This window comes from Leptosomus discolor, chromosome 2, assembly GCF_034619465.1.
Source record: "Leptosomus discolor isolate bLepDis1 chromosome 2, bLepDis1.hap2, whole genome shotgun sequence".
Taxonomy (NCBI): Eukaryota; Metazoa; Chordata; class Aves; order Leptosomiformes; family Leptosomidae; genus Leptosomus; species Leptosomus discolor.
Genome location: NC_141392.1, coordinates 41,760,016 through 41,784,051, shown reverse-complemented (window position 1 = coordinate 41,784,051; position 24,036 = coordinate 41,760,016). Strand labels below are relative to the sequence as shown.

At 38.4% G+C, this 24,036-nt stretch overlaps 1 protein-coding gene across 1 annotated transcript in view; it reads left to right on the top strand.

Moving 5' to 3' along the window:
* CHRM3 (cholinergic receptor muscarinic 3) overlaps positions 1 to 22,433 on the top strand; it is a 126,946-nt gene extending 104,513 nt beyond the window's left edge. Inside the window, exon 2 of the mRNA XM_086460958.1 lies at positions 20,612 to 22,433. Coding sequence (XP_086317084.1) covers positions 20,612 to 22,433 — 1,822 coding nt within the window. The remainder of the gene's footprint in view (positions 1 to 20,611) is intronic.
* Positions 22,434 to 24,036: the final 1,603 nt, after the last annotated feature.

The window sequence follows — 24,036 nt, the reverse complement described above, 5'->3', positions numbered from 1 at the left end:
CTCTGTGTGTAGTCTCTACAGGAAACAATGCTTTCTACAAACATCATAGATTTAGGCACATTAAATCTATAGCAGATTTAGCTGGATATAAGAACATATGTGCATGAAGAACTTAAATACTTTTCTGAATGAAGACTGTATTTTAATTAGGATCACAAGTCTGAGGGTCACATCATGGATTATCTAATCCGCACTCCTGTTTCCATTAGACAATTCTCTTCAGAAACATACTGTGCTCCCCCTTAAAGTTTTAAAGTTTATATGGTTATTGTCACCATACCTCTGATTTGGACATTGATTTGGTTTGGTTTGGTTTGATTTGATGTGGTTTGGTTTGATCCCCGGTGAAACCTTATTCTTGGCCATCCTTAAGCAATATATAACATTGTATGATAATTTGAAGAACAATTTAGCAGATCAGTTGGCAATAATAATTTTCTAAAACTGTTGCTGAAGGAAGACGTATCAAAATCTTGGAACAGGGCTATCAAACATAACTACGGGTGTAAAAATATGTGGGAATCCTGCATGTAGTGAAAAACGTGTGGGAAACAACAGTCAAGCAATACAATACAATAAAATTTATTTTTGAACAATAATTGAAATGTCTTTAGAGTGGCAGATATGAGTGAGAAACCAAAGTCAACCTCTGGTTTGGTGTTTATATATATATAGTATAGATGTGTAACAGACCTCCATGCAAACTTCTGTTTGCAAATGATTTACACATTCTGTAAAAAATAATAATGAAATTAGAAGTTTGACAGACCAAGCAAGATCCTGCTGACCCTCAGAGGATGTATGAATGGCAGTGAGGATGCAACTACCTCAGCCCACCCTCAGCACAGAGGGTATTTGTAGGGTTGAGCTGCAGAGCACTGAGGAGCTGTTCTCCAGTGGTCCGGCTGGTTTCCTGCACTCAGACTGTCATCCATCTAATCCCTGACTGCTACACATGGTTCAGGTTTAAACTATCTCTATTCGTCCAATGGTGAATTGCTACATGACTGGTTGTCCTCATCATTCTCTGATTGCAAAACAGCTAGTGGATATATGCTAGCAGTACTTTAAAGGAAAAAGGAAAAAAAGTTAAGTTTATTACGTATATCCCGCATTCGCTCACATCTTGGCTTGCACAGAAGGTCAAATATCACCCAAGCATACAGCAAATAATAAGCTTGCAGATCGTTATTTTCCTGCTGGGTAGTTAAAATGTGGAAAATATAGCAAACAATTTTGGTGCATTATATCTTTTATGCAGTTTTGATGCAGTTTATTAATGAATTTTTCAGAATCTGTTCTAAACTTGTAGGGAAACAAACACTTCTATATAGGCAAGCATATTTGGAAATGATTGTTTCCTGTTGAGTGGATTTTAAATGAAAACATAAATGCTGTCCATTTACTATGAGCCAGACTTAATATCATTTTTGCAGAAAAGAAACAATTGAAAAATAATCCTTCTTTGGTGCTTTACACTTTATGAACTTATTTGCATCTGGGAGTTATTAGAATAAACCACAAATGAAAACAGTAGGTTTTTGTTCCTGTTTTGCATGGATGGAAATGAGCTGAAAGAAAAATGAGAAGTCAATACAAATTTGCAGCAGTCATATTAATATATATATAAGGAACCTCCAAAGTTTGTGTATATTTATGAGAGATTAGGTTGAAGATCTTAAGGCAAACAGAAGAAGAAAATGATTAAAAAGAAATCAGGATTGTTTGTTATTTGAAAGGCTAAATCCAAATCTATTAAGAGCATGATAGTGCATAGCAGCCTGGAAGTGAAGAACTCGAGCCAACTAATAGAAGCCTAATGAAGACAGAACTGAGTCAGTCCAGGAAGCCTTTGAACACACAGGACTGTCTGCACTCAGAGCCGGAGGCGGGGGAATCTCCCATCCAAAGCCTTTGCAGATTAGATTTCAGGCTTTATTGGTTAATAGCAGGCACATACAGAGAGATCTTGCAATCCTGCAGCCCCATAAAATTGAGCTGGTAACTAACAGTTTATTACTCCAGTTGATGGCAACTTTTCACAACGCTGAATGATCTGAATTTCCCGGCTAAGTTTGTTTGCATTATCTGTGTCCACACTACTGAACATGAGCAAAGGAAGCAGAATCAGGGTCCTGTTGAGTGGCTGATCTAATCAGGTGCAATAGCATCACTTGAGAGCTGTTAAAGTATCGCTATTCCACTTGGATTTCTCAAATCAAATTTCATCTAAACGTGCAAACTAAGGTTTGATATTTACCTGGTTTTAAGGAAAAGGTCAAATTAAATAGCTATTAGCTATTTCCTATTAGCTTTAAGGAGTTTTCTTTGGAAGGCATTAATATGTCTTACGGAACAATTCAGTTGAGATTTGGACATCATGATTAGGTAAACGGATTTTATACGCAGTCATAAAAATGAGGGATTAAAGTGACTTGCAGAATGACACACCACTGACTTCCCTTAGGAACAGAGCCCAATGTAGCCTATTGACTACCTTAACCATACAGCATTGCGTGTATGCGTGTGTGTGTGTGCGCACACAGGGGACTTCATGCTTAGGTATATACAGGGTAAGATGCTTGAAAGGGTGTTTTAATTGGGAAGTATTGGCTTATGGCCTGGTTTTTACAGGTCAAGGGAACCAAAATGGTTGGTTGAGTTACTTGGAAATTCCTTTACATGTTAGAAGAAAAAAAAATTAACTTCCTAATTCCTGAAGAAAGGAGAACTTAGTTGCCACCTACGTTTAATATGCACTTACTAGGCAATTAAATTATCTGAATTTGCTTGCATTTCACTTCTATCAATTAAAGTTAAGTGGACATTACAGTGAAAATTACTTAATGGAAAAATCTTCCATGAAGAAAACTTCTAATGGAGAAATTATTTTTGTAGATTCCCTAGGTTTGCAATAAGACATTCCTATTTAATATTGATAGAGATTTTTTTGAAAAACAGTTATGAGTGAAGATTACAATATGAATATGAATCAGACTGAGAGATGGCCAAATACTTGATGCAGCCAGGAAAATGAATGATATATAGTAAAGTGAAAGGCTGGTAAAGAGAAAGGCACATGGATTTATTCTCCAATTACTGCTAGAATGAGGCATTCCAGAATCCTGCCCTGTGTGATTGTATATCAGTTATCCCCATATGTTTTGTGCTGATTTTCTCTCCATCTATGTCTTTAGCTTATGGCTGGTGCTCCCTGCTTCTGCACTGGAAGGGCAATCAGCTGAGATCTGGTTACTCAGATTCATGGCTTCCAGGTTTGATCTCCTGTTCTTCTGATAGGCTTGATTTCTGCCCAGAAGTTTTAATGAATAAATAAAAAAAACCTAACAAATATTACTGACAGTCTGAAGTGAACCCCAACCTGCCATACTGTGAGGGTTGTTACTGGGAAGTTACTTTGTGATATTTACTGCACAGCATCCCGACCCAGCATTGAATCTGGATAAATTGCAGCCAACTGAAAGCACAGTGAAGTTGTTAGCACTCGGGAACTTGGAAGTCAGATCGCACATCTGAGACCCTACCACACTGGCTTCTCATACCTGAGGTATGAGATACTCCTTGGGGTGACGACAACTTGCTAACGTGTTATTAGCTCTAGAGATTTTGTGCACTGTGTAAGGCACAAAGTCTCTAAATCTCTGACCATGAGCTCCCTGTAAGCCACATTCCCATCATTCCCTGAAACTCTCCTGTACTAGAGACTGTATTGTGGCTGGAGCTTTAAATGCCTTCCAATTTTCTTCTCTGATACCAGTATCTGTCTTCCTTTCTTCTTATACTAGGGGTTAGGTGTGCCTCTCATTTCCAGCTGAGCTTCTCTTTGCCCACAGCAACAAACCTGCATGTGTATTCATCTGTCCAGTTTCTCTTCCTCCCATGGCCAAGTAATGTTAAGGCTTGTTTTAATCTTCTTTTTTCTTTTTTTTCTTTTTTTTTAATTGCAAAATAAGAGAGGTGAGAAGCTTTGCAAATGTGCTAAATTACTCAAATGGAAAAAAAACAGTTGAAATTACAAAGCAAGTGTGTTGAAATAAACTCAGTGTGAAATCTTGCAGCATTGGAATTAAGGACAATGTTTCCAATTACATCAGCATTTATTATTTCCCAGCTCTCACATTTTTACAAGTAGAACACGTATTTTTATTTCTGCTTCTCAGAAAAGCTTTTCTTCATTTTTATGAAAGGAAAAACAAGTATTGATGTAGAGAGGGTCTAGTGAAAAACTGATTCATCTAGGTCCTATAATTTGAAAATTATTTCTAATAGCAAAAAGCTATGTGGTTTATTAAACCTTTTTGAATAAGGTCATGGGAATGAAATGGTAGAAACTCTTATTTCTGCTGACACTTCACATCTCAGAAATTCTTTCCTCTGGTACACTAATGAATCTTTTTTTTTTTTTTTTTTTTTGCCCTTGGCTGACACAATTTACCTCTACCTTGGCAGGAAAAGTCACTTCCTCCTGTGAGTAAATGAGTGATAAAGGACAGATGAAAGGGCAGAAATGTGCAAACCCTCATTTTTGAGTTTTAATATGCTGCAGCTGAGATGTGAAACGTTTCTCTTGCAGTTGAAAGCACAGCTAGCATGGGAATATTGATAGGTTTACATGAATCCTAAAGTGTCGCAGCTTATTTGTATTCACTAATAAACTGGAGCTTGAAGGATATACTGAATGTATGGATACATTTTCAGCTGGAAACATCATGAAAGAGCAATAAAGATTAGTGAGAGGGATTGATGGGGAAACAGAGGCATTTGGAAAAGCATGGAAGCTTAGATCAAAACAGGATACAGTGAGATTTAAGCGCTATTGTCCATTTCAAAAGCTAAGTTAAAAATGAATACATGGCAGAGTGACTGTGATTCAGAACTGTCCCTTACGGATACGTTTTGCCTTTTGAAAGTCTTGTCAGTTCTCTGGCAACAATTATTATTAAGTATCAATAATTAAGTTAGTATTGCTTCCTTCAAGATCTTGGAATTCCTGTATGAATTCATAATTTATCACTAATTTCAGTAGAAACACAGGTAATCCCAATCTCTGAAATGGGCCCATGTTTTCTGATTAAGGGTAGGATTTCTGAAAAAAATAGGGACACTGGATACTAAATGCCTATTCGAAGTCAATAGGTACTTTTTGGTGATGGATAGGTACCCCAATGCTTTAATTTTCATTAAGCATTTAGTTAGAAAATGTATTTCTGGCACATAGAATTGAGAAAGGCAGGGAAATCCAGAACCGTTTTGATGATAAATTCACAACGCAGCAAATAAATCTAGAAAATCCTGCTATGTGCTCCAATGATGATAGAGCAATTCAATTAAATCCTTCATACTCAGTGGTGTAGACACAAAGTAAATAATAAAAGCACCCTCAGGTGCCATTTTACTTGGGCTGATGCACCTTAGTTTTTCCTCTGATAGTGTTTCAAACCTGATATGATGTAGTTTGTCACTACTGAGGTACCCATGAGCATGATAGCTGGTTCTGACCTAATGTAGACCAAATGCACCTTTGAAAGGTAAATAAATGAATAAATAATGCTTTTTTAATGATGTTACATACATTATTGTTTTAAAACAATCGTATCGAGGGACCAGAGCAGTGTCATTTCTCATCTCTCTGCTCAGAATTGCTAACGTTGGTTTCATAAAAGATTCCAGTTTTACATCTCCCTGAAACTTTATTTTGACTGTTCATTCCTAAGAAGCAGATCCATCTGGTGTAAGTATTTGGTCTCTGAAAGAAGCCAGGAGCCGGTGATTACGGATCTACCTAAGTGCAGAACAGGGATACCGAGCTGCCTCGTCCTTGAAAATGCCTTAAACATTGCTTCTGGCTGTTACACCATCACACCACCATGTTTGGCCCTCTGGTCGGACTATATTACAATGACTTGGGTCCTGCATTCCTACTCTCACCTATAGTTCAATTTGCTGTTACAAATTCAAATTAGTTTTCTTGTGCTACAAGCGAAAACAATACATCCTCCTGATATGAGCAAACTTGTCCTACTATGTCTTCTTTAAAGGCTCACACTATTGAGACAATATGGACAGAGTTAAACTGACAATACAAGCAATATTGAAGAGAAGATAAGATTTCAGGGCAGAGACAGGGTGGACACCCAGTTTACACTGGGGTTTTTTTGATGGAACTTGAGCTTGTATTTTATGCACTCAAAAGTCTCTTTAACATTTTTAGAAAGAAATACCAAGAGCTCTCTTGAACCTACATCCTTCCAGGGTGACTAGGGATACATGTTGTTTTAGCTGACTACTGGTGTGATATTTCTCATTGTCTATAGAGTCACGTTTTTGTGTATAAGAAACTTTGAGCTCTGCTGCAGTACCAAGGGAAGCAAAGCAGGGAACAGTGGTTGTATTTTTTTGTTTGTACGTCGAGAACAGTACATTGAAGTGCACAGAAAAACGCAGGATGCAGGATCCTTGTAGCTACAAGGATTACAAAAAAATTCCACTTTTCTATAAATGCTGTACATAAATATAGCAGCTCAAGCACATTCCTGCACTTTTCAGTCTTGCCTGGCTATTGCTGGTAATAGTCATACAATGCAACAGTGTTTGACCTCTTGAAGACCAAGTTTTTTCAAATGTAACAAAATATTCACACGTTCATTTTCATGATAATACGGTTATGTGCCTTGCACATCACTTCTGGGCTGACCCGTGAAAATTACTAGTTATCACTAAAATATGAATGTCACTTAAAGAGAAAAGATAAAGAAGCTGGTCAGGATGTGGACTCTGGTCTCTTATCATTCAGCACAGAGCCACTTTAGGAGCCAGCTCCAGTTCCCTTCCATGTGCCATCTCCCCCTGTATTTCATGTGCATACAGATAAATCCAGAGACTGCATTTCACTTGTGCACATGGGTTTATTAAGACACCATATCCTCACTCCCTTTCAGCAACCACTGCCTCCCAAACAGCAAGCAGCCATTGGGAGTCCCAGTGCAGCTGGCACCAGGCTGGGTTCATAACATGCCTGCAGTTATCACCAGGGAGATCAGTTGTTATCACCAGGGGGATCAGTGTATCAGACGGGCCACTGCTTATCTGTGCCTTTCTTCTGCTACAGCAATTCACTGGTGTGAGGATAGGCCTGGGAACAAGTTGCTTTTCTTTTTCTCATCTGTAATTTTTAATGTCTTCTTGCTTTACTGAGATTGAGTTTTCCCCACCTCCATTCTCTAATAAAAAAGTACTGAATCGGAGGGATCTCGTGCAATGACTGTTTCAGGAGCAAGCATGGTGGATTTGCTCAGACACTAGCTCTGCAGCAGCTGGAGTGGCAGGAAGAAGGACTTGACTCAGAGGCTCACATGTTTATGGGCCATCACCTGGCCTTAGCTTGCTGCACCAAGTCACTGGCTTCTCCGTAATGCCTGGACTCTTTGGAAACCTGATTCTCTTTTTCACTCTGTTTTTTGGGCTACTGTACCAAGCATCTGCAATCAGATCTCAGTCTCAGCTGAAATTGTGTAAGACTGAAGTAACTGGGTGAGGGATTTATTTATTTATTTAACATACATTGTGGGTTTCCTGAAAGTCTGGGAGGCAGTGTGGCTTCTTCCTTCTCTTTGCTAAGGTCATTGCTGGTACTTTTGCTTTCACAGATATGGGAAATAAGACATCGATTGTTTTATAATATATGCCAGAACAACTCAGTGCACTTGTCTTGCTCTGTAAACTTCGGATATTATTAACAGAACCCTTGTTCTTCCCTTCCTATTCTTTTAATCTGTATTTCCACTGTGACAAACAAAAATTCAGGTTCTTTCAGCAGCTCTCAAGCATTTATTTTTCTTGCTTAATTTTGAATAATTCATCACTGAACATGCTTATTTCTCCTGAAGGGGGTTACAAGCCGCAGCTGTTCTTGACATCTTCAGACCTGGACTCCTCATTTAACTATAGCTGTGGTTGTAATAGCCTCACTTTCTTACAGACTAAGCCATGAGGCCTGCCATAGGAAGAAAGAGGACTGATGACAGAGAATTGCTGCTCCAACTAATGGAAATGTCTTTTTATTTCAAGTGATTTTGTTGCTACTTTGAGATATAGGAATGCTTATCCCAAGAGAGATGATTGCCTGTATACCCTCCTTGCTTTTCATGCTGACTTCATGGTCCCGTAAGGTGTTATCAGATTGCATCTTAATAATCTTTTTACCGTGCTCTGCCTATTCAGTTGTTTTACTATCTGTCGTTCCTTCCACTGTATTTTATAGGTGTTCCTTTTATCTTTATCCAGACTGTTGCTTGTACAGTTAAATTTCATGCAGGGCTCCAAGAGTTTTTAACACACAAGCATGCACAAGCACATACAGTTTACACTTTTCCCCTAGTACCCCAGCCCTGGGTGCAAAGCCTAGCTGCACCTGTTCCTCTCCAAAGGATATCTCCTGGTGCACAGGGAAGGTTTTTTAGGAGAACACAGTGACACTACAGTACAAGCTTCTCTCTTCAGAACACAGGGAACCAGCCCACAAGTCCTGCAAACCAGGAATACTGAATTTAAAACATCTCTAGGAGCTGATGCTCAAGACATGCAGGCGAACAAGAGGCAGAGCCTACACTGGCCCTTCTAGAGCAAACTTTTCATCCTGCAAGAAATGGGAGAGTAAGGTACCAAGAGCAGGAACTGAGGTTTCCATTTGCCCTTTTCTCTGATATCCACCAAGAGAAATCCAAAATCCATTTACCTCATCTGGAATATCTCCACAGACACTTACCTAATTAAGACTTTTCAGTCCTAGGAGCTTTTACCCACATGTATCACTACAGGACTGCTAAGAAAGGTTAAAAAACCAGCAAACAAAATACCCTCCCAAGTGGCAACCAAATAGGGAATTCTTCTCTAATCCTAAAAAAAAAATAAATTGTCAGATAGACCCAGAGCAACCTGGAAGTACAGCTCACTGGCAAATCAAAGCATAAAAGTAGGGTAGATAAAGGCAGATGAATGGAAGAAAATACTTAATGAAGTGTTAATACTTCTTTTTTTGGGCAATGGGACTCACGAACCCACATGCAGCATGCATCCATATTCTTAGTTCAAGCATTAAAAGTCCTCTGACCTTTCAGGGCAGGAGATACTTTTTTCTAGGTGCAGATTCCCTTTCTTCTAGCCTTCCACTTCCTTTCTGGAAGCAGCATGTTCTACTTGCAATTTGAGCAACGCTATCAAAGCTGGGAGAAATATTTTCCTCCTAATTTAGATGGGACTCCTGATTTTTAAGTCTTTTGTTGATTATCCTAGACTGTAATGGGTTTGCAAAATGCAGGTTTTATAGGCTTGAAAGAAAAAATGCAAACAATCATGAGTCCACTTTACTGTCTTATTTTAGAAGCAAAACCATGTTACTTAGATAGCAACCTTTATAGCTAATGTAATTAGATCTCCATGTCTTTCTGTCTGCCACATCAGAATTCATGAAGCCTCAGAAACAGAAGCAAGGAGGGAGTGCAGAGTGCCATGAGTGCTTTAGTTAGATAGTGAGTAGAAAACTTGTAGTATAGTAGATGAATATTTAGTTGCTGACTTTAAAAATGGTCTTTTTTGTTGATGGAATGATTTTAACATTTTGGAAGCATGCAGACGAAAACCTGCAAAGATACAGTTCAGGATCGTTCGTTTTGCAAAACTGCATATAAAAAAAATTGAGGAATGCCTGTGTGTTACTAAAATCAGCTTTTAAGTATCCTTTCAAGGTAATACTATTTTAAGTATGCTTCAAGGTGATACTATTTTAAAGATGTGCATAAGTCACTCCTCCTGTAGTGTGCGGAAACTCTGTGACCGAATTAAGAATACACTTGAGTTCCTCATTTAACTTCACTGCGAGTCCTTCCTTTTTTCTCCTCAGCGTTGTGCCTCCTTTACTACATACCACCTGCAACCATGAGGCAAGAGGGTCTTAAAGAAACCCGTGCTCTGCTGTGCAACTGCAGTTGATTGCTGGGGCAGGTCCATTCTGCACACTGAAAAAAATCACTGCTTTGTGAAGGTGTTTTCTTTATAGTAGAACTGATTTTTCAAGACTGTAGTTCAAAAACTTCAGGCTCGGGGTATATTTCCGGTAGGCAGAAAAGGCAAATGTTCAAGCAAAAGAATATGTCGCAACCTAGTGAAATGCTAGTACGAAGAGAACCCTGCCACGAGGGTTACCAATAGGCATTTATATAGAATAACTGACATTTTTCATTAGCACATTCCCCCTGTCTGTAAGGCTATTTTCATTGGGCATGTCTCCCATGTTTATCTTGCCGTGTAACTCAAAAATCAAACAACTCAAAAAAAAAAAACCCAAAACCCCAAACCCAGCAAACAAACCCGAAAAAAGGTTAGAGCATTAGAGCATTAGTTAATTACTTGTCTATCTGAGTAAAGAACAATTGCTTGCATGCATTAAAATCTGCAGTGCCTGCTGCCAATTATTTCCCAGAGACTGCAAATTCCTGGCAGCACGCATACAAGGGATCAGAGTTTGGAATGGGCCATTTTGATTAAGTTACAGAATTCCACTAAGACTTTCAGAAGTATCTATTTCAGGAAAAAAAGAAGTCAGGCTACAGCACAAAACACAGTTTTTGATAATTTGGCTGCTAGTTTGATTTAGACCAATATTTGGATGACATGCATTTCTTTCAGCTGCGCTCCCTATCAAGGAATAGATATAATTTGATTGCTTATAATTTCCATTTATAAAACATAGGCTTTATGAGAGACTAGTGAAGATTTTATTGCAAAGTCCAGACTTTGTTTCTGAATAACTATTGTGCCACCTAGTGGATATTAAACTATACTATGAAACATAGTATTTATACAAATATTTCCAGTGACATGTCGAAACAAAGCATTTCCCCTTTTTGTCTGATTATTTACCAAGGTGTTCCATTAAGGTAAAAAATAATCTGTTTCAACTATGTCGTAACATTTCACTTACAATTGTGTTAAAGTAATAAAAATTATAAAAAGGGCACCCACAGAGTTCTTCACCTCCCTGGCAATCAATCCATTCCTTAATAAATTACTGGCATGTTTCATATGGTTTTATGCTTCGATCAAATTCTCGGTATGGAAGGATATCCCCAAATCTCAGATGTTAGGAATTTCCATTCTGTAATATAATTAAATAAATAAATACACTGAAAATGTTGTTTTCTGACCAACTGTGCCAATTTTCGCTTTGAATCAAACTAAAATGCTTTAAAATGTTATGATTGCATGATTTAAAGCATTATTGAAGAAAAAAAATAAGCAATGTGATTAAAAACAACGTTCTGACGCAAAGTTTCTCTGATAAAATTTCCTTTTCCATATGAATAGTTCCAGTGTCCAAATATCTGTATAGATTTCATTAGCTAGTAGCTATTTCTTATCAATTTTTCTCCTCTAGCTGAAACCTCTCAACAGTTTTGCTTTTTTTCTTTGAGCTTTTTAAGTAAGCCATCTGTCCAGTGTGGGAGTGTTGGTTTTGCCGCAGTAGATAGCAATAATGTTTTAATCATCAAAGCCAATAGCAATAGATTTCCCTTAATAGAATGTTTTCTAACATTGTTCAAGTCACTTGATTGCATCTTATGTAAAATTGCCAACTATCCATCATCAACAAAAGCTGTAGTAGGTGGTCTGCATTTTTAGCACTGCGTGCAATGCCATAGTTACAGTAGAAAATGTAGTGGTCAGCAATACTATAATATAGAACCATTTAGGATTCTCTCAGACTCAAAAGTCATGTTATTTCACACATTTAAATGATGTATGTTAGAGACTTTTCATAGAACAGGACCTGACACTAGGTAAACATGACATCTGAACCGGAGGCTTTCATAGCTCTTTGCCAGACCATGATCTAAACACAAACATTTTTTATTATTTTCCCTAAATAAATAACAAGTGGAGATCATCTGCTTTCAGCATCATTTGTCAAAAAATATCTCAGATTCAGTTTAAAGTTGACAGAAAATGTGATTACTTTCCAAAGAAAAAAAATGTAGGTTTTGAAAAGGCAGAAAATCAAAACTGAGGTTTGAGTTTTTATTTATATTTTTTGGTTTGGGCTATTTCTTTTCCCTCCATGGAAAGAATTTCCAGAAAAAAAGAATTCAATTTTCTGGTTTCAAGGCTTGACAGCATTTTGTCATTTCATTTTCTTCTTGCAGACAAATGAAATTGAGAAGAGTGTGTCAGATGTCAGGTGAGCTTCTTTAAAGCTCAGCGTCCAGGTTCTCTGTCTTCTTTGATACTTGAAAAATGTTTGTACTGTTTTTCAGTTTTCCCTGGTGGTATACTGTGTCAGTGAGCAAACGGTAAAAGCAAAAATATATTTATTTTTATTGCATAATCAATTGATTACTTTGTTATAAAGCAGTTTCATTAAAGATAGTAAAGAGATCTGCTAATGAAGTCTGTTGTTCCCTGTAAAGGTTCTTAGGCTGATATTCACATTAAATATGGCTTTTAAATGCATACAGGGATTACTAAAAGTAGGACTGGATTACAAATATAGTAAAATGTACTTGTTTTATCTAGCATTTGTAATGAGCTCTTCCTGATATTAATTTGTTCAAACATTGTTATTTTTAGAGGAGGATGCCGTTTTAGTAAAAGAGGAGAAATTCACTTAGAAGGCTTGAATTATTTTTTTTTCTTTCTGTCTGGGCACATATTTTTCCATGTCTATTCAAAGTATTTTAGCATTTAACAACATCCAGGAGGAAAATACAATTACGTGTAAGAATTTCCATTGCTTTATTTCACATGATCAACATTTTAATGCGATCTTTAGATACCTCATTGGGAGCATTATCTGTGGAGTCAAGGGACAGTATTTCATAAAGAGATAGCTGAGTGCACAGTGAAATTTTAGATCATGACTTTGATTCAACATCGTAATAAATAACAAAATATTGAGCAATACTATGTAAAAAAGCATGTATATAATAAAATAAATTAAGTCTCTTAAGATGGATTTTTTTTTTTCAAAGGAGAAAATATGCACCACTCACGCAAAAAACGAGATAATTAAATGGCTGGTATTCTTCTTTCATCTCAATCTAATGTCAGGTTTAAAGTCCATATAGTAACCAACCCTTCAGCCAAACCTTCCTGTCCCCAGATACCTGCAAAGTCAGTGGCTTCCTCAAAGTAAGTAAAACTCGCAGTATTTGTAATTCTGACTACATTTTGGACTGCATGGCCATTTCCTCCAATATTAATTAGACAGATGGGATGTAATTCTAATAAAGCTCTCTGAAAGAGAAACTGCCTGGAATTTAAATAATTTCCTCTCTTCATAAGAATGCACCTCATAGGTTTAACTGTTCAAGCTAATCGTCAATATTTACTGTAATCTTAATTAAGCAAGACCTGATTTGCTCTGGTTTTCAAGCATTTGAAAATTGTAGACACATCCAAGCTCAGGTTTTTGAAGGTTTCGCTTTGTTCTGTATGAGTTGTTCAGACGATAACCACTAAGTGCACGTGCCCAAGAAAGAAAAGTAGCATTCCTGCAGCAAGTCTGCTGCTGCTACACCTGATAAACCTTCACTGCCCTTAGGCCATATCACAACTGAGATTAGTAGCTCATTTCTGAAGCTTCTCCCTAGAATCATTTTAGAGGATTTCAAGGTAGGATTATTTTGAAACTAAAAGTCATGGAATGAATGAGTATTGGGTCACTGTGGCTAAAGAATAAATAAATAATAAATAGCGCAGAAATGCCTGTTCAGTATTCATGGGTATCTGTTAAAATCACTGTCCTTTTAACTATGGAGACTAGGATGTATGTTTGGTATATATGGCGTATTTGGAAAAATTATGCGAGAGAATTATAAAGTTCATGTAACAAATTCAATCTTAAATGGAAGTCTTAAATGCAAGGGATCAGAAATACACATCTGGATTTTTGAAATGGCAGCAGATGCAATATGTCTGAGATTTTTTTTTTTCTTTTGTGGTCATAGTGATAATACTGTATTTATTCTTATTTTTGTAGCTGTGTAAATAACCAGATGTTTCCACTGAAATCACTGGCCATTAAAACACATCAGCATTCAAAGTTACATTTTTATCATACTATAAAAACCTTCAGTGAAATGTTAATACTACATTAAGTAAGGTGTCTGGAAGAGCAGATAGTGTAAAGCAAACACAGTGTAATCAAGCAAGGCCCACAGTGGGTGCTGCAGGTACAGCTGGGCAGTATGGATGTAAACCTCTCAGTCCAAGTGAAAGAGATGGTAGATGTTTGGTAAAAGCTAATTGGCAAATTAAGGCATAAGAGGCTCTTCCCATGGCCCCGCTTTGAATACCGAATTTCCTGGCTGTGCTAGGTGGGCAGTCTTAGGTGATCCCAGCGCGGCATCCTTACGCATCCCAGCAGGAATACTTTAGGTAGCATCCCCCTGCCTCTCCTCCCCAGGAGGGATGCTCCCTTCTGCTGACTTCAGGGCAGCAAGGGAGATGGACAGCCTGGTGCTGTGCGTTACGTTCTCTAAACGCTCTCCAAAGGAATGAAAACAACACATATGATTAAAGAAATGAGTTCCTAGTCTGCTCGTGCTAGACCTCACACATTGACAGCAGCAACACAGTAAGCAATTAATAAGCAAAACTAATTCATTAATTGCAAAAGCTGTTTTAAAGCACTGACATTAAATCTAGGTAATTTTAGTAAGCATAACCAAAACTTCTTTATGGATGGAAAATGGAAGAGCTTGGGTTGAAGTGTTAGTGGGATATGTTTGACTGAGCTTTATCTATATCAAGTTGATAGCTAATTAGTGGAAGATATAGTCTTTCCTTTATAACAATATTTGGAATCATGTGACAAAAGTATGTGTATATATAGCTGGAGATGAAAGTATACGTATATATCTGTATATACAGATATATACACACACATATCTGCGGATATGTATAGACATACTTTTGTCACATTGTATGTGACATATTTGTATGTATATATTCTTATGTATATATGTATATATATAGTTAAAAGTATAAAAGTATATCAAGTTATTTGTTTGTATCTACTGTGAACGTATAAGACAGTGGCCAGGATATTTCATAATGGGACTGATTTCTGTGCCTCTGTATTCTCATTCTGCAAAGATGTAAAACTATATTGAGTGTAATGTATTTAATTATCAGTATAACTAAATCATGGTAAATCTGAGGTCCTGCTTACTGATAATTACACTGTACTTCCTGTTATCGTATACATATTCATAAGGAATCCTGTATCTTGTGCTGCACTAGCTGCAAGTGATGTAACTGCTATATAAAAAATAATAGTAAAATAAAATAATAAAAATTTAAAAATTAAAATAAAAAATAGTGAAGCTGTGAATGCTAGTGTGAATACTTGCAACTTCCTTTTTTCCATTTCAAGTTTTTAAAATTCTTTATTGTATTTTGAAATAAAACTCTGTGTGATTTGAAAAATAGGTATTTGCAATCTTGGGAATAATTTCAGGAAAACTTTAAAATTCGTATGTATTTTCATTTTACCAAACCTTAGTTTTGGAACAAAGCTTATATGCTAGTTTAGGTAACTGCATTAAGCATTCTGAAGGCTTGGTTTCTTTATGTTAGAAAACAGTTTCACTGCATGGAGGTCTGTGCTGTTTAGGCTAATATGTATACAATAGCAATGCAGGGGAAAATGCAAAAATAAGGTAAGCAATTTTCTTGTCTGTGCAAACAGATGAGATGTGAAATTCTTCAATCATAAAGGCTTGCTGGTTTTGAGCTCACATATTGCCAAGCCCATAGAGTGCCGTCTGACTTCATGGGAAATGCATCTTAGAGCCCTTTAAAGACAAGAAAATAAACTCCTCTGCAAAATAGAGGTTATGTGTTTGTGATTACGAAGATTTAAGGAAAGGAAAAAGTTTGGTAAACCAAAATGTGAAGTATTGACAAAACCGCTGAAATATGAAATAAGCAAAGAGAAATGAAATGCAGTGAAAATGTTTGTCAGGACTGTTCCTACTGTCTATTCTATTTTTCTTTCTATTTACAGCAATGTGCAATGACTTAGACTATTCCAAAAATTCAGGCTTTTAAATCTGTGTTACATCCATTTATTGAAATTAGTGACTGTTTCTGTAGCTGCTTTCTCCTTCCCTTCCAATGGGTCTTAGTGGGATATCTAATATCTCAGTCCCTCCAATGGGGCAGGGAGCAGAGGTACGCTGTGAAGCATGTATGCCATTGCCTGCACGGGGCCTACACTCTTCCTGAATAACGCCAGGAAGTGTACATTGCGTCTAGTGTTCTCTGGCCTGTACCTTTCCTAAGCTCTTATTAAAACACAGAAACAAGAACAAAAACACCCAAACCACAGTGAATGGCATAGCAGTAATCTTGGGTAAGTAATTACATATTCTTGGGCTAAAAAAAGTTTCCTTTGTTACTCCCTGGCTTGAAATTGTAATGTAGTGTATCTTACTGATGATTTGTAAACTCTTATCCTGATATGTAAACCTATAATCATTTCACAGTTTGGTTGGTTTGCCTCCCTCAGGCTGTGCCGCACTGTTTGTTTTACCAAAGTATTTGTGGCTGCTTTCTCACCTGGTCACACATTGTTCTGTCTTTGAGCCTGGCTTGCTGGGCAGGTGCTGGCAGGCTGCGCTGCAGAGCGTGCTGTCGTCTTCTTGCACTCAGGACCTTCCTCTTTCCCTGTAGCACTTCTTACAGAGAAAACAGAAAAGGCATGGCAGTTTTGGAAAATGGTGGATAACTTAACTTGCTTTGGCTTCCTAAAGGGAAGAAAATCCAGTTGCACTGATCTGGTGTGTTATGGTGGTGGTGATAGGGATAGGTTTTTTCAGAAGAACATATGGGTGATACATTTTTTATTGAATTAAATTGTCTGATTGTAGGAGCTTGTAGAAGAGCCAGAATAACAGACGACTGTGTTCATCATCCTGCTAGCAGTTCCATTTTATCCAATTGTCCAGTCAATGTGAGTTTAGGGGTACCTTGAATGCCTGGGGAGTTTAAAAAGCCGAGTCCCAGATTGCAGGATTGCACTGGGCAGTAGTGATCTGTCGGTGGGTTGCCTTCAGTCTCTCTTCTGCTCAGTTACAGGACTGTGAAGGTATTCATAGAAACAGTGGCTTAGAGAAGTTACTTTGAAGTCCAGGGGTGGGAGCATGGATGTGAGAAATAAAAGTTTGATTCTGGCACTTGCTCAGTGTCTGAAAGACTGCAGCTGAAATATGGTTTTCCCAGGCTTCCTCATGATAAGTCTTTTGAAGCATAACACTTCTGAAAGGATTTACTGGTTAATTTACATAGAAACTCCATTTCAAAGTCTACAATTAAACAGAATTTACAATAATTTTATGGACTTAGTGGTAGGTGGTGCAGCATTTACACATTAATTTTGCAAGATTATTTGTATCTTTCATGTGGTAGTTGTTTTGGACTTCAAGGCTAGCACTTAGGTTAGTTTATGGTTGTGTTATGCAATGAAAATGGGAAGTACTACCAAACTGTCAACTATTTTTATTTCTCAGTAATACTATTATTTCTACCACCACTTCTAAGTGATACTGGTTTTTATTCTATGCCCTGTAGTGAAAGTTTCATTTCCCTTATCAATTTCGTCTTCCTGATCTTTTCCTGTGTATTCGAAGATACCAGCTTGTCTTTTTTTTTTATGAAAAAGCAGTATGATGATATCATCACCATCTAAAGTGACCTGTCAGACTACTCAATACTTGACTATGTTGGCTGTTACCTCGTAGAGGTTTTACGTATGTCTGTAGAGGGGATGCTTTCTGGCTTTCATCCTCTGATCTTTTCTGAATGTCAGTGACGGAAGGTCTGCACCCTATAACATTAATCATTTCTGGCATATATTTAGCAAATATCATTATTTCAGATCTCATGCTATTCTGGTTTTGACCTCATCTTATCTGACAGCTCTGGAAAAGATGCCTGCTTCCTAAGTAAAACATTGCAAGAAGGGTGGTTTCAGCAATCCTGTTTGACTCAAAGCATTGTGCCCCACTGTGAGTAACCACCCTGGCCCATAAACAACTGACAAGAACATTGTCAACACTTGCTTGAGAAGTTGCTCACAAGTGAACTGTGTTTCACCCACGCATTAGAAGGGGCAAGCCAAACTGGAATACTGCTTCACTGTCTTCGTCAAAGGAGGATGTTATTGCACATTGGGTTTCCAAGGGCCTTCATTTGTAATTTTTGAGTATGTGGGAAATCCGTTTTTATAGACATATAAATGAATGTCGTCTTTGGTCAAGGCAAGGGAGTGAGTGGGTATGAGTGTGCCTGAGGGGGTGTGAATGAAAAACAAGAGAGCATACTTCTCATCCAGACCTCTGCTTGCCTTTTTGCAGATGACTTTCTGCAGACTTTCATTTCATTACTGAGGGTAGGATGAGTCTCTCTGTCACGCAGTGCAGATTTGACTTCTTCATCTTCGTTGAAACAGTGTGACAGGGATTGTTAAGGACATGTTGCTGTATGCTTTCAGGCCTGAGCTTCACCAGCTCCACAGTCAGTAATACTATAACTTGAGGAAGAAAAAAAATATGTGTCCCATAGCTTCTCTAATAGATGGCAAGGACATTGTGAAATTGTGTCAGAAAAGTTATTTAGATTTTCTCGGGAAAGGAACAATTAAAATGATTAAAAATATTGAAAATTTTGAAGGAGCAGCTTGACAAATTTTTGGAATGTCTGCCTGAAATTTCATGCAAAATCACACATTTCATTCATATGAACTTTGCAAAGAAAAGAAAACTTGGAATGTCACAAAGTTTTTGGATAAAGGATAATTTTCGTTTCAACCTACTTGGGTTTTAAGAAAATCAAAGAAAATCAAATTTTAAGAAAATCAAAGTTATCCCATTGTTTTACAGTTTATAAAAATCTAACCATTTTTCTTTTTAGAAATTGTTTGAGTTGCTCCAAATTTTCGATCTTTCTATCAGGAAAAGGGTTGAATTTAACTGTGTGATTTCCCACAGCAATATTTACTGTTGCTATTATTAGCTTCATATCCTGTGCGATACGGTGATGAATGCATTAGAAGTGGATTGAATTAGATTAGAATAAGGCAGCATCATTGTAGCCTTGTCTTCCTATTAATAAAGAGAAAAATTAATCTCTCATTCACACTAGATATCAGAATATGGGGGATTTTGTGTTAGTTATTGTGCATGAGCTAAGGGAAGGAAGTGTTGGTCTGTTTACTGCATATCTCAAGGAAACTGCACAATTTAAAATCACATAATGTCATATGGCTTGCTAAAACAACCATGTACAGTTCAAGGGAAAAGAGAATTTAGAAATTAATTAAAGAACCAAAACCTCCTCTTTTGGGTAAATATTGTGTGTAACACCAGTGCATTTTGATACTTATTGTCTCATGCCATAACATATTGACTCTGGAACAATTCACAGTTAGAAAACAATCAAACATTTCTCTTTGAAAGCATATTTTCTTCAACATTTATGGTCTGTGAGGAACATTTTCATCAGAATTCTTGCTTCTTGATGATATCATTGATTTATTACAATGAATCTAGTCAGTTGACCACAGAAGTTAATGAAACAAGGGAAATGCAAATTCCTATTCTGAGTATGTCTTCGTTTTACATAAGTACTTGGGGAAAAGGATTAAAGCTTAATTATGAATCCCTTTCTTGCTTTTTTCCTCTTTTCCTAAAGTGTTTAATGATTGCTTTGACATAAATCTGCCAAATGCTTTTTCCTGACTCTAGAGACCATATTTTCAAAGGAAATTTTAACATGTGTTGCCCCAAAGACATTTTGAAGTTATTAGATGTATAAAATCCTCAGTCCAAGTATAAAAATGTGCATGAAAAATTAATAGTGGCAGGTGCAAAAGGTGCTAATGAGAACTTTTAGTACCTTTATCAGGTAGCCAAAATGTAGGTGACAATGAAAAGATCTTTGCAACCTCACAGGTTAGAATAGTTCAACACAGTGAAATGATGCTGTCTTCTATCTCTGTAGTTTAAGGAAAAACAGAACAATACTCTTGTTTCTTATTAGCTGTAGCTGGAGGAAGCAGAGGCTGGCGCTGTGTTTTTCTAGTGCCAGGATAGCAACAGGGACCAGCATTGATTCAAACTTGGAGGATTTGTGGCTGCATGTGTCTGACATTTAGTTCTTGAAGGCTCCAAGATAGCAGGCTGTTGAGATGTAGAGTTCAGGGCAGATCTGTCAGGGAGCGTTTTAAGAGTTAGATTTAGGGGACATTTTAATACTACTGTGGGTTCACATTCTCCTGGGATTTTAGTTCTTCTGTGACTGAATGTTTTCAAGGAAACACTATGTGATTATTACAAAGAGGTCAGATTAATCACAGCTGTAAGCTGAGTACTACCACGTACACATTTGTCTTGGAATGTGTCACAGGCAGCTTGGCTTTTAAAGACATCTTTCAAAGTGCCAAAGGGATTTTATGTAAGAGTATGAGGATGATTATCTATTTACCATCTTCACCTGTTCACTTGATTTTTGTTTGGTTTTTTCCCTGCTGCAGACTATGTCAGAGAGCCACAATGATCATGCAAAATAACAGTTCAGCCTCGCCCCTGTTTTCAAATGTGAGCTCCTTCTGGAAGAGAGATTCGCACGAACCAGGACTCCTTGATGAAAAAGCATCGCTCATTGGCAGCTATGATTTCCTTCGGACCACAGAGAGTTTTTCCTTCTCCACTGTGGAACCAACAAACATGTCCCTAAATACCACAAGCAAAGACCCTCTGGGTGGACACACTGTCTGGCAAGTTGTTTTGATTGCTTTCCTCACTGGGATCCTTGCACTGACAACCATCATAGGAAACATCCTAGTGATTGTTGCATTTAAGGTTAACAAACAACTGAAAACGGTCAACAACTACTTCTTATTGAGTCTTGCTTGTGCAGATTTGATCATCGGTGTTATTTCTATGAATCTTTACACCACATACATCATCATGGACCACTGGGCTTTGGGAAACTTGGCCTGTGATCTTTGGCTCTCCATTGACTATGTTGCCAGTAATGCCTCTGTCATGAATCTTCTTGTTATAAGTTTTGACAGGTATTTTTCCATCACTAGGCCACTTACATACAGAGCCAAACGAACAACCAAAAGGGCTGGGGTGATGATTGGTTTAGCATGGATCATCTCTTTTGTTCTTTGGGCCCCTGCCATCTTGTTCTGGCAGTATTTTGTTGGGGAGAGGACTGTGCCTCCTGATGAATGTTTCATCCAGTTTCTAAGTGAACCTATCATCACTTTTGGCACTGCCATAGCTGCCTTTTACTTGCCAGTCACTATTATGAGTATTTTGTATTGGAGGATCTACAAGGAGACCGAGAAACGCACCAAAGAGTTAGCAGGGCTACAGGCTTCAGGCAGCGAAGCAGAGGCAGCGCGCTTCGTACACCAGACAGGCAGCTCCCGGAGCTGCAGCAGCTACGAGCTACAACGGCAGAGCATGAAACGCTCCACCCGAAGGAAATACAAACGCTGCCACTTCTGGCTCACAATGAAGAGCTGGGAGCCCAACGCAGACCAGGGGGACCAAGAGCACAGCAGCAGTGACAGCTGGAACAACAATGATGCTGCTGCCTCCCTTGAAAATTCAGCCTCCTCTGACGAAGAAGACATTGCTGCAGAGACCAGAGCCATCTATTCAATCGTGCTGAAGCTTCCTGGTCACAGTGCCATCCTCAATTCCACAAAACTACCCTCCTCAGAAGATTTGCATGAGTCAGGGGATGAGCTGCAGAAATCCGACACAGAATCGAAGGAAAAGAAACCTAAAAAATTGCACCCTCCCAAAAGTGTTCAGGATGGTGGAAATTTCCAAAAGAGCTTTTCTAAGCTTCCAATTCAGCCAGAGTCAGCAGAGACAACTACAGCTTCTGATGTCATCTCATCCATGACCAAGACATCTGCAGCCCTGCCCTTGTCCTTCAAGGAAGCAACTTTGGCAAAAAAGTTTGCCTTGAAGACCAGAAGTCAGATCACAAAGCGAAAACGAATATCACTTATAAAAGAAAAGAAAGCGGCACAGACACTCAGTGCCATTTTGTTTGCCTTCATCATTACCTGGACCCCATATAACATCATGGTTCTGGTGAACACTTTTTGCAGCTGTATCCCCAAAACTTTCTGGAACCTGGGGTACTGGCTTTGCTACATCAATAGCACAGTGAACCCTGTGTGCTACGCACTGTGTAACAAAACATTCAGAAACACTTTCAAGATGTTACTGCTGTGCCAGTGCGACAAACGAAAACGACGCAAACAGCAGTATCAGCAGAGGCAGTCTGTCATTTTTCATAAGCGGATCCCAAGGGAGGCTTCATAGAATAGTATTTTTTAAACAATTAAAAAAAACAATGAAGTGGAGATGGGATGGGATGGGATGGGATGGGATGGGATGGGATGGGATGGGATGGGATGGGATGGGATGGGATGGGATGGGATGGGATGGGATAGGATGGGACGGAACGGGACAGGACAGGACAGGGCAGGACAGGATGGCATGGGACAGGATGGGATGGAATGGGATGGGACAGGATAAGAAGGGGTGGAACGGGATGCATTTGGGTGGGTGAGTGGTTCCAGGGTGCTGATTCAAACATTTAAACATCAAGACGTGAAAGCAGCTGCCAGGCTTATGTATCCTTTTAATAAATCCAGTTTAATATAAAAATCAAGTCTGCATTCAGCAAAAACTATCAAACTTCAATGTTTTTACTGAGGAATGAGGGACTTAATAAAGTTTTCCTACAAATTTGCAAGAAGCTGTATAGCAATTATAAACCCATTACTGATCTGCCCAGCTCTTTGATTATTATCAACTCTGGGATCTCAGGTAAGCACATCTAGCTAGCCCAACTCTTCTGTTTCCAAGGAATCCAACAACTTTCAATTTGAGTCACATACAGATGTAGCACGCTAGCGAAACAGGATTATGAAATTATTTGAGACACTGTATAGGTTGCAGAATTGCTTCTTGTTGTCCAGGTAGAGCTTCCTGTCTACTTCTCTTCTGATGTGTTGTTAAATGTACCCTTGATTCCTGATTGCCAAGTATCTATGTGTGCAGCTCATGTTATATGTATGTGTGTGTGAGTGTGTATGTATGGATAACATACATTCACACTTCTAAAATACACACATACCAGGAAAGAGGTGATCCATTGTTCTAGGTTTTTCAGGGCCCCGCATCACGATTATACGTGAATGAAATTAAAAAAATAAAAATCAGAAAATCATATAAATATATATCTTATTATTTGCCACCTGAAATTCAAGTTTGTCTTTGAAACCAAAACGTAGTGTCCTCGTTTCAAATGGAGAGAACCAAAGCATAGCCTGTGAGCCTAACAGTCTACAGAGTTTTATAGTGGGGCACATGCTCAGTAAAACCTTAATCTTGAGTACAGTATCTCTCCCCAAAGCGATCACACCTCTTTAAAAGACAGGAAGGTGAAAGGAATTGAAGGCAACATTCAGGTGGAGTGTGAAGTTATCCTTGTAGGGTGTAGGATGATGAGAGCCCACATCTGGGACGCACAGTGCTGGTGCTCAAAGGGAGTTGCTGAGGGCCCAGGCGGGTGCAGCGATTAGCAGGAGCCCCGATTCATGCTCGGACAGCTGTGCTGCTGTCGGGGCATGCACGGACTCTGCGACACCTTGTCCTGAGTTGCACCATGTGGCTCCACCACCCTTCTCAGAGCCGGCACAGATCCGATGCACAGTATCCGTATGGCTTCCAATTAAAGTTCCAGTTGTAATTTTCTGTCTAAACCTGGTGGAGCCCCCCAGATTGCACTGTCTGCCCAGATGATCTTCAGATGCAAAAGATTTGTGTAAAAGAAATGCTTTATTTTTGCACATGAAGGATGCTTACTAAAAAGTGTTTCTTTTCCAGAACCTGGTCTAAAAGTCATCAGGAGAAGCGC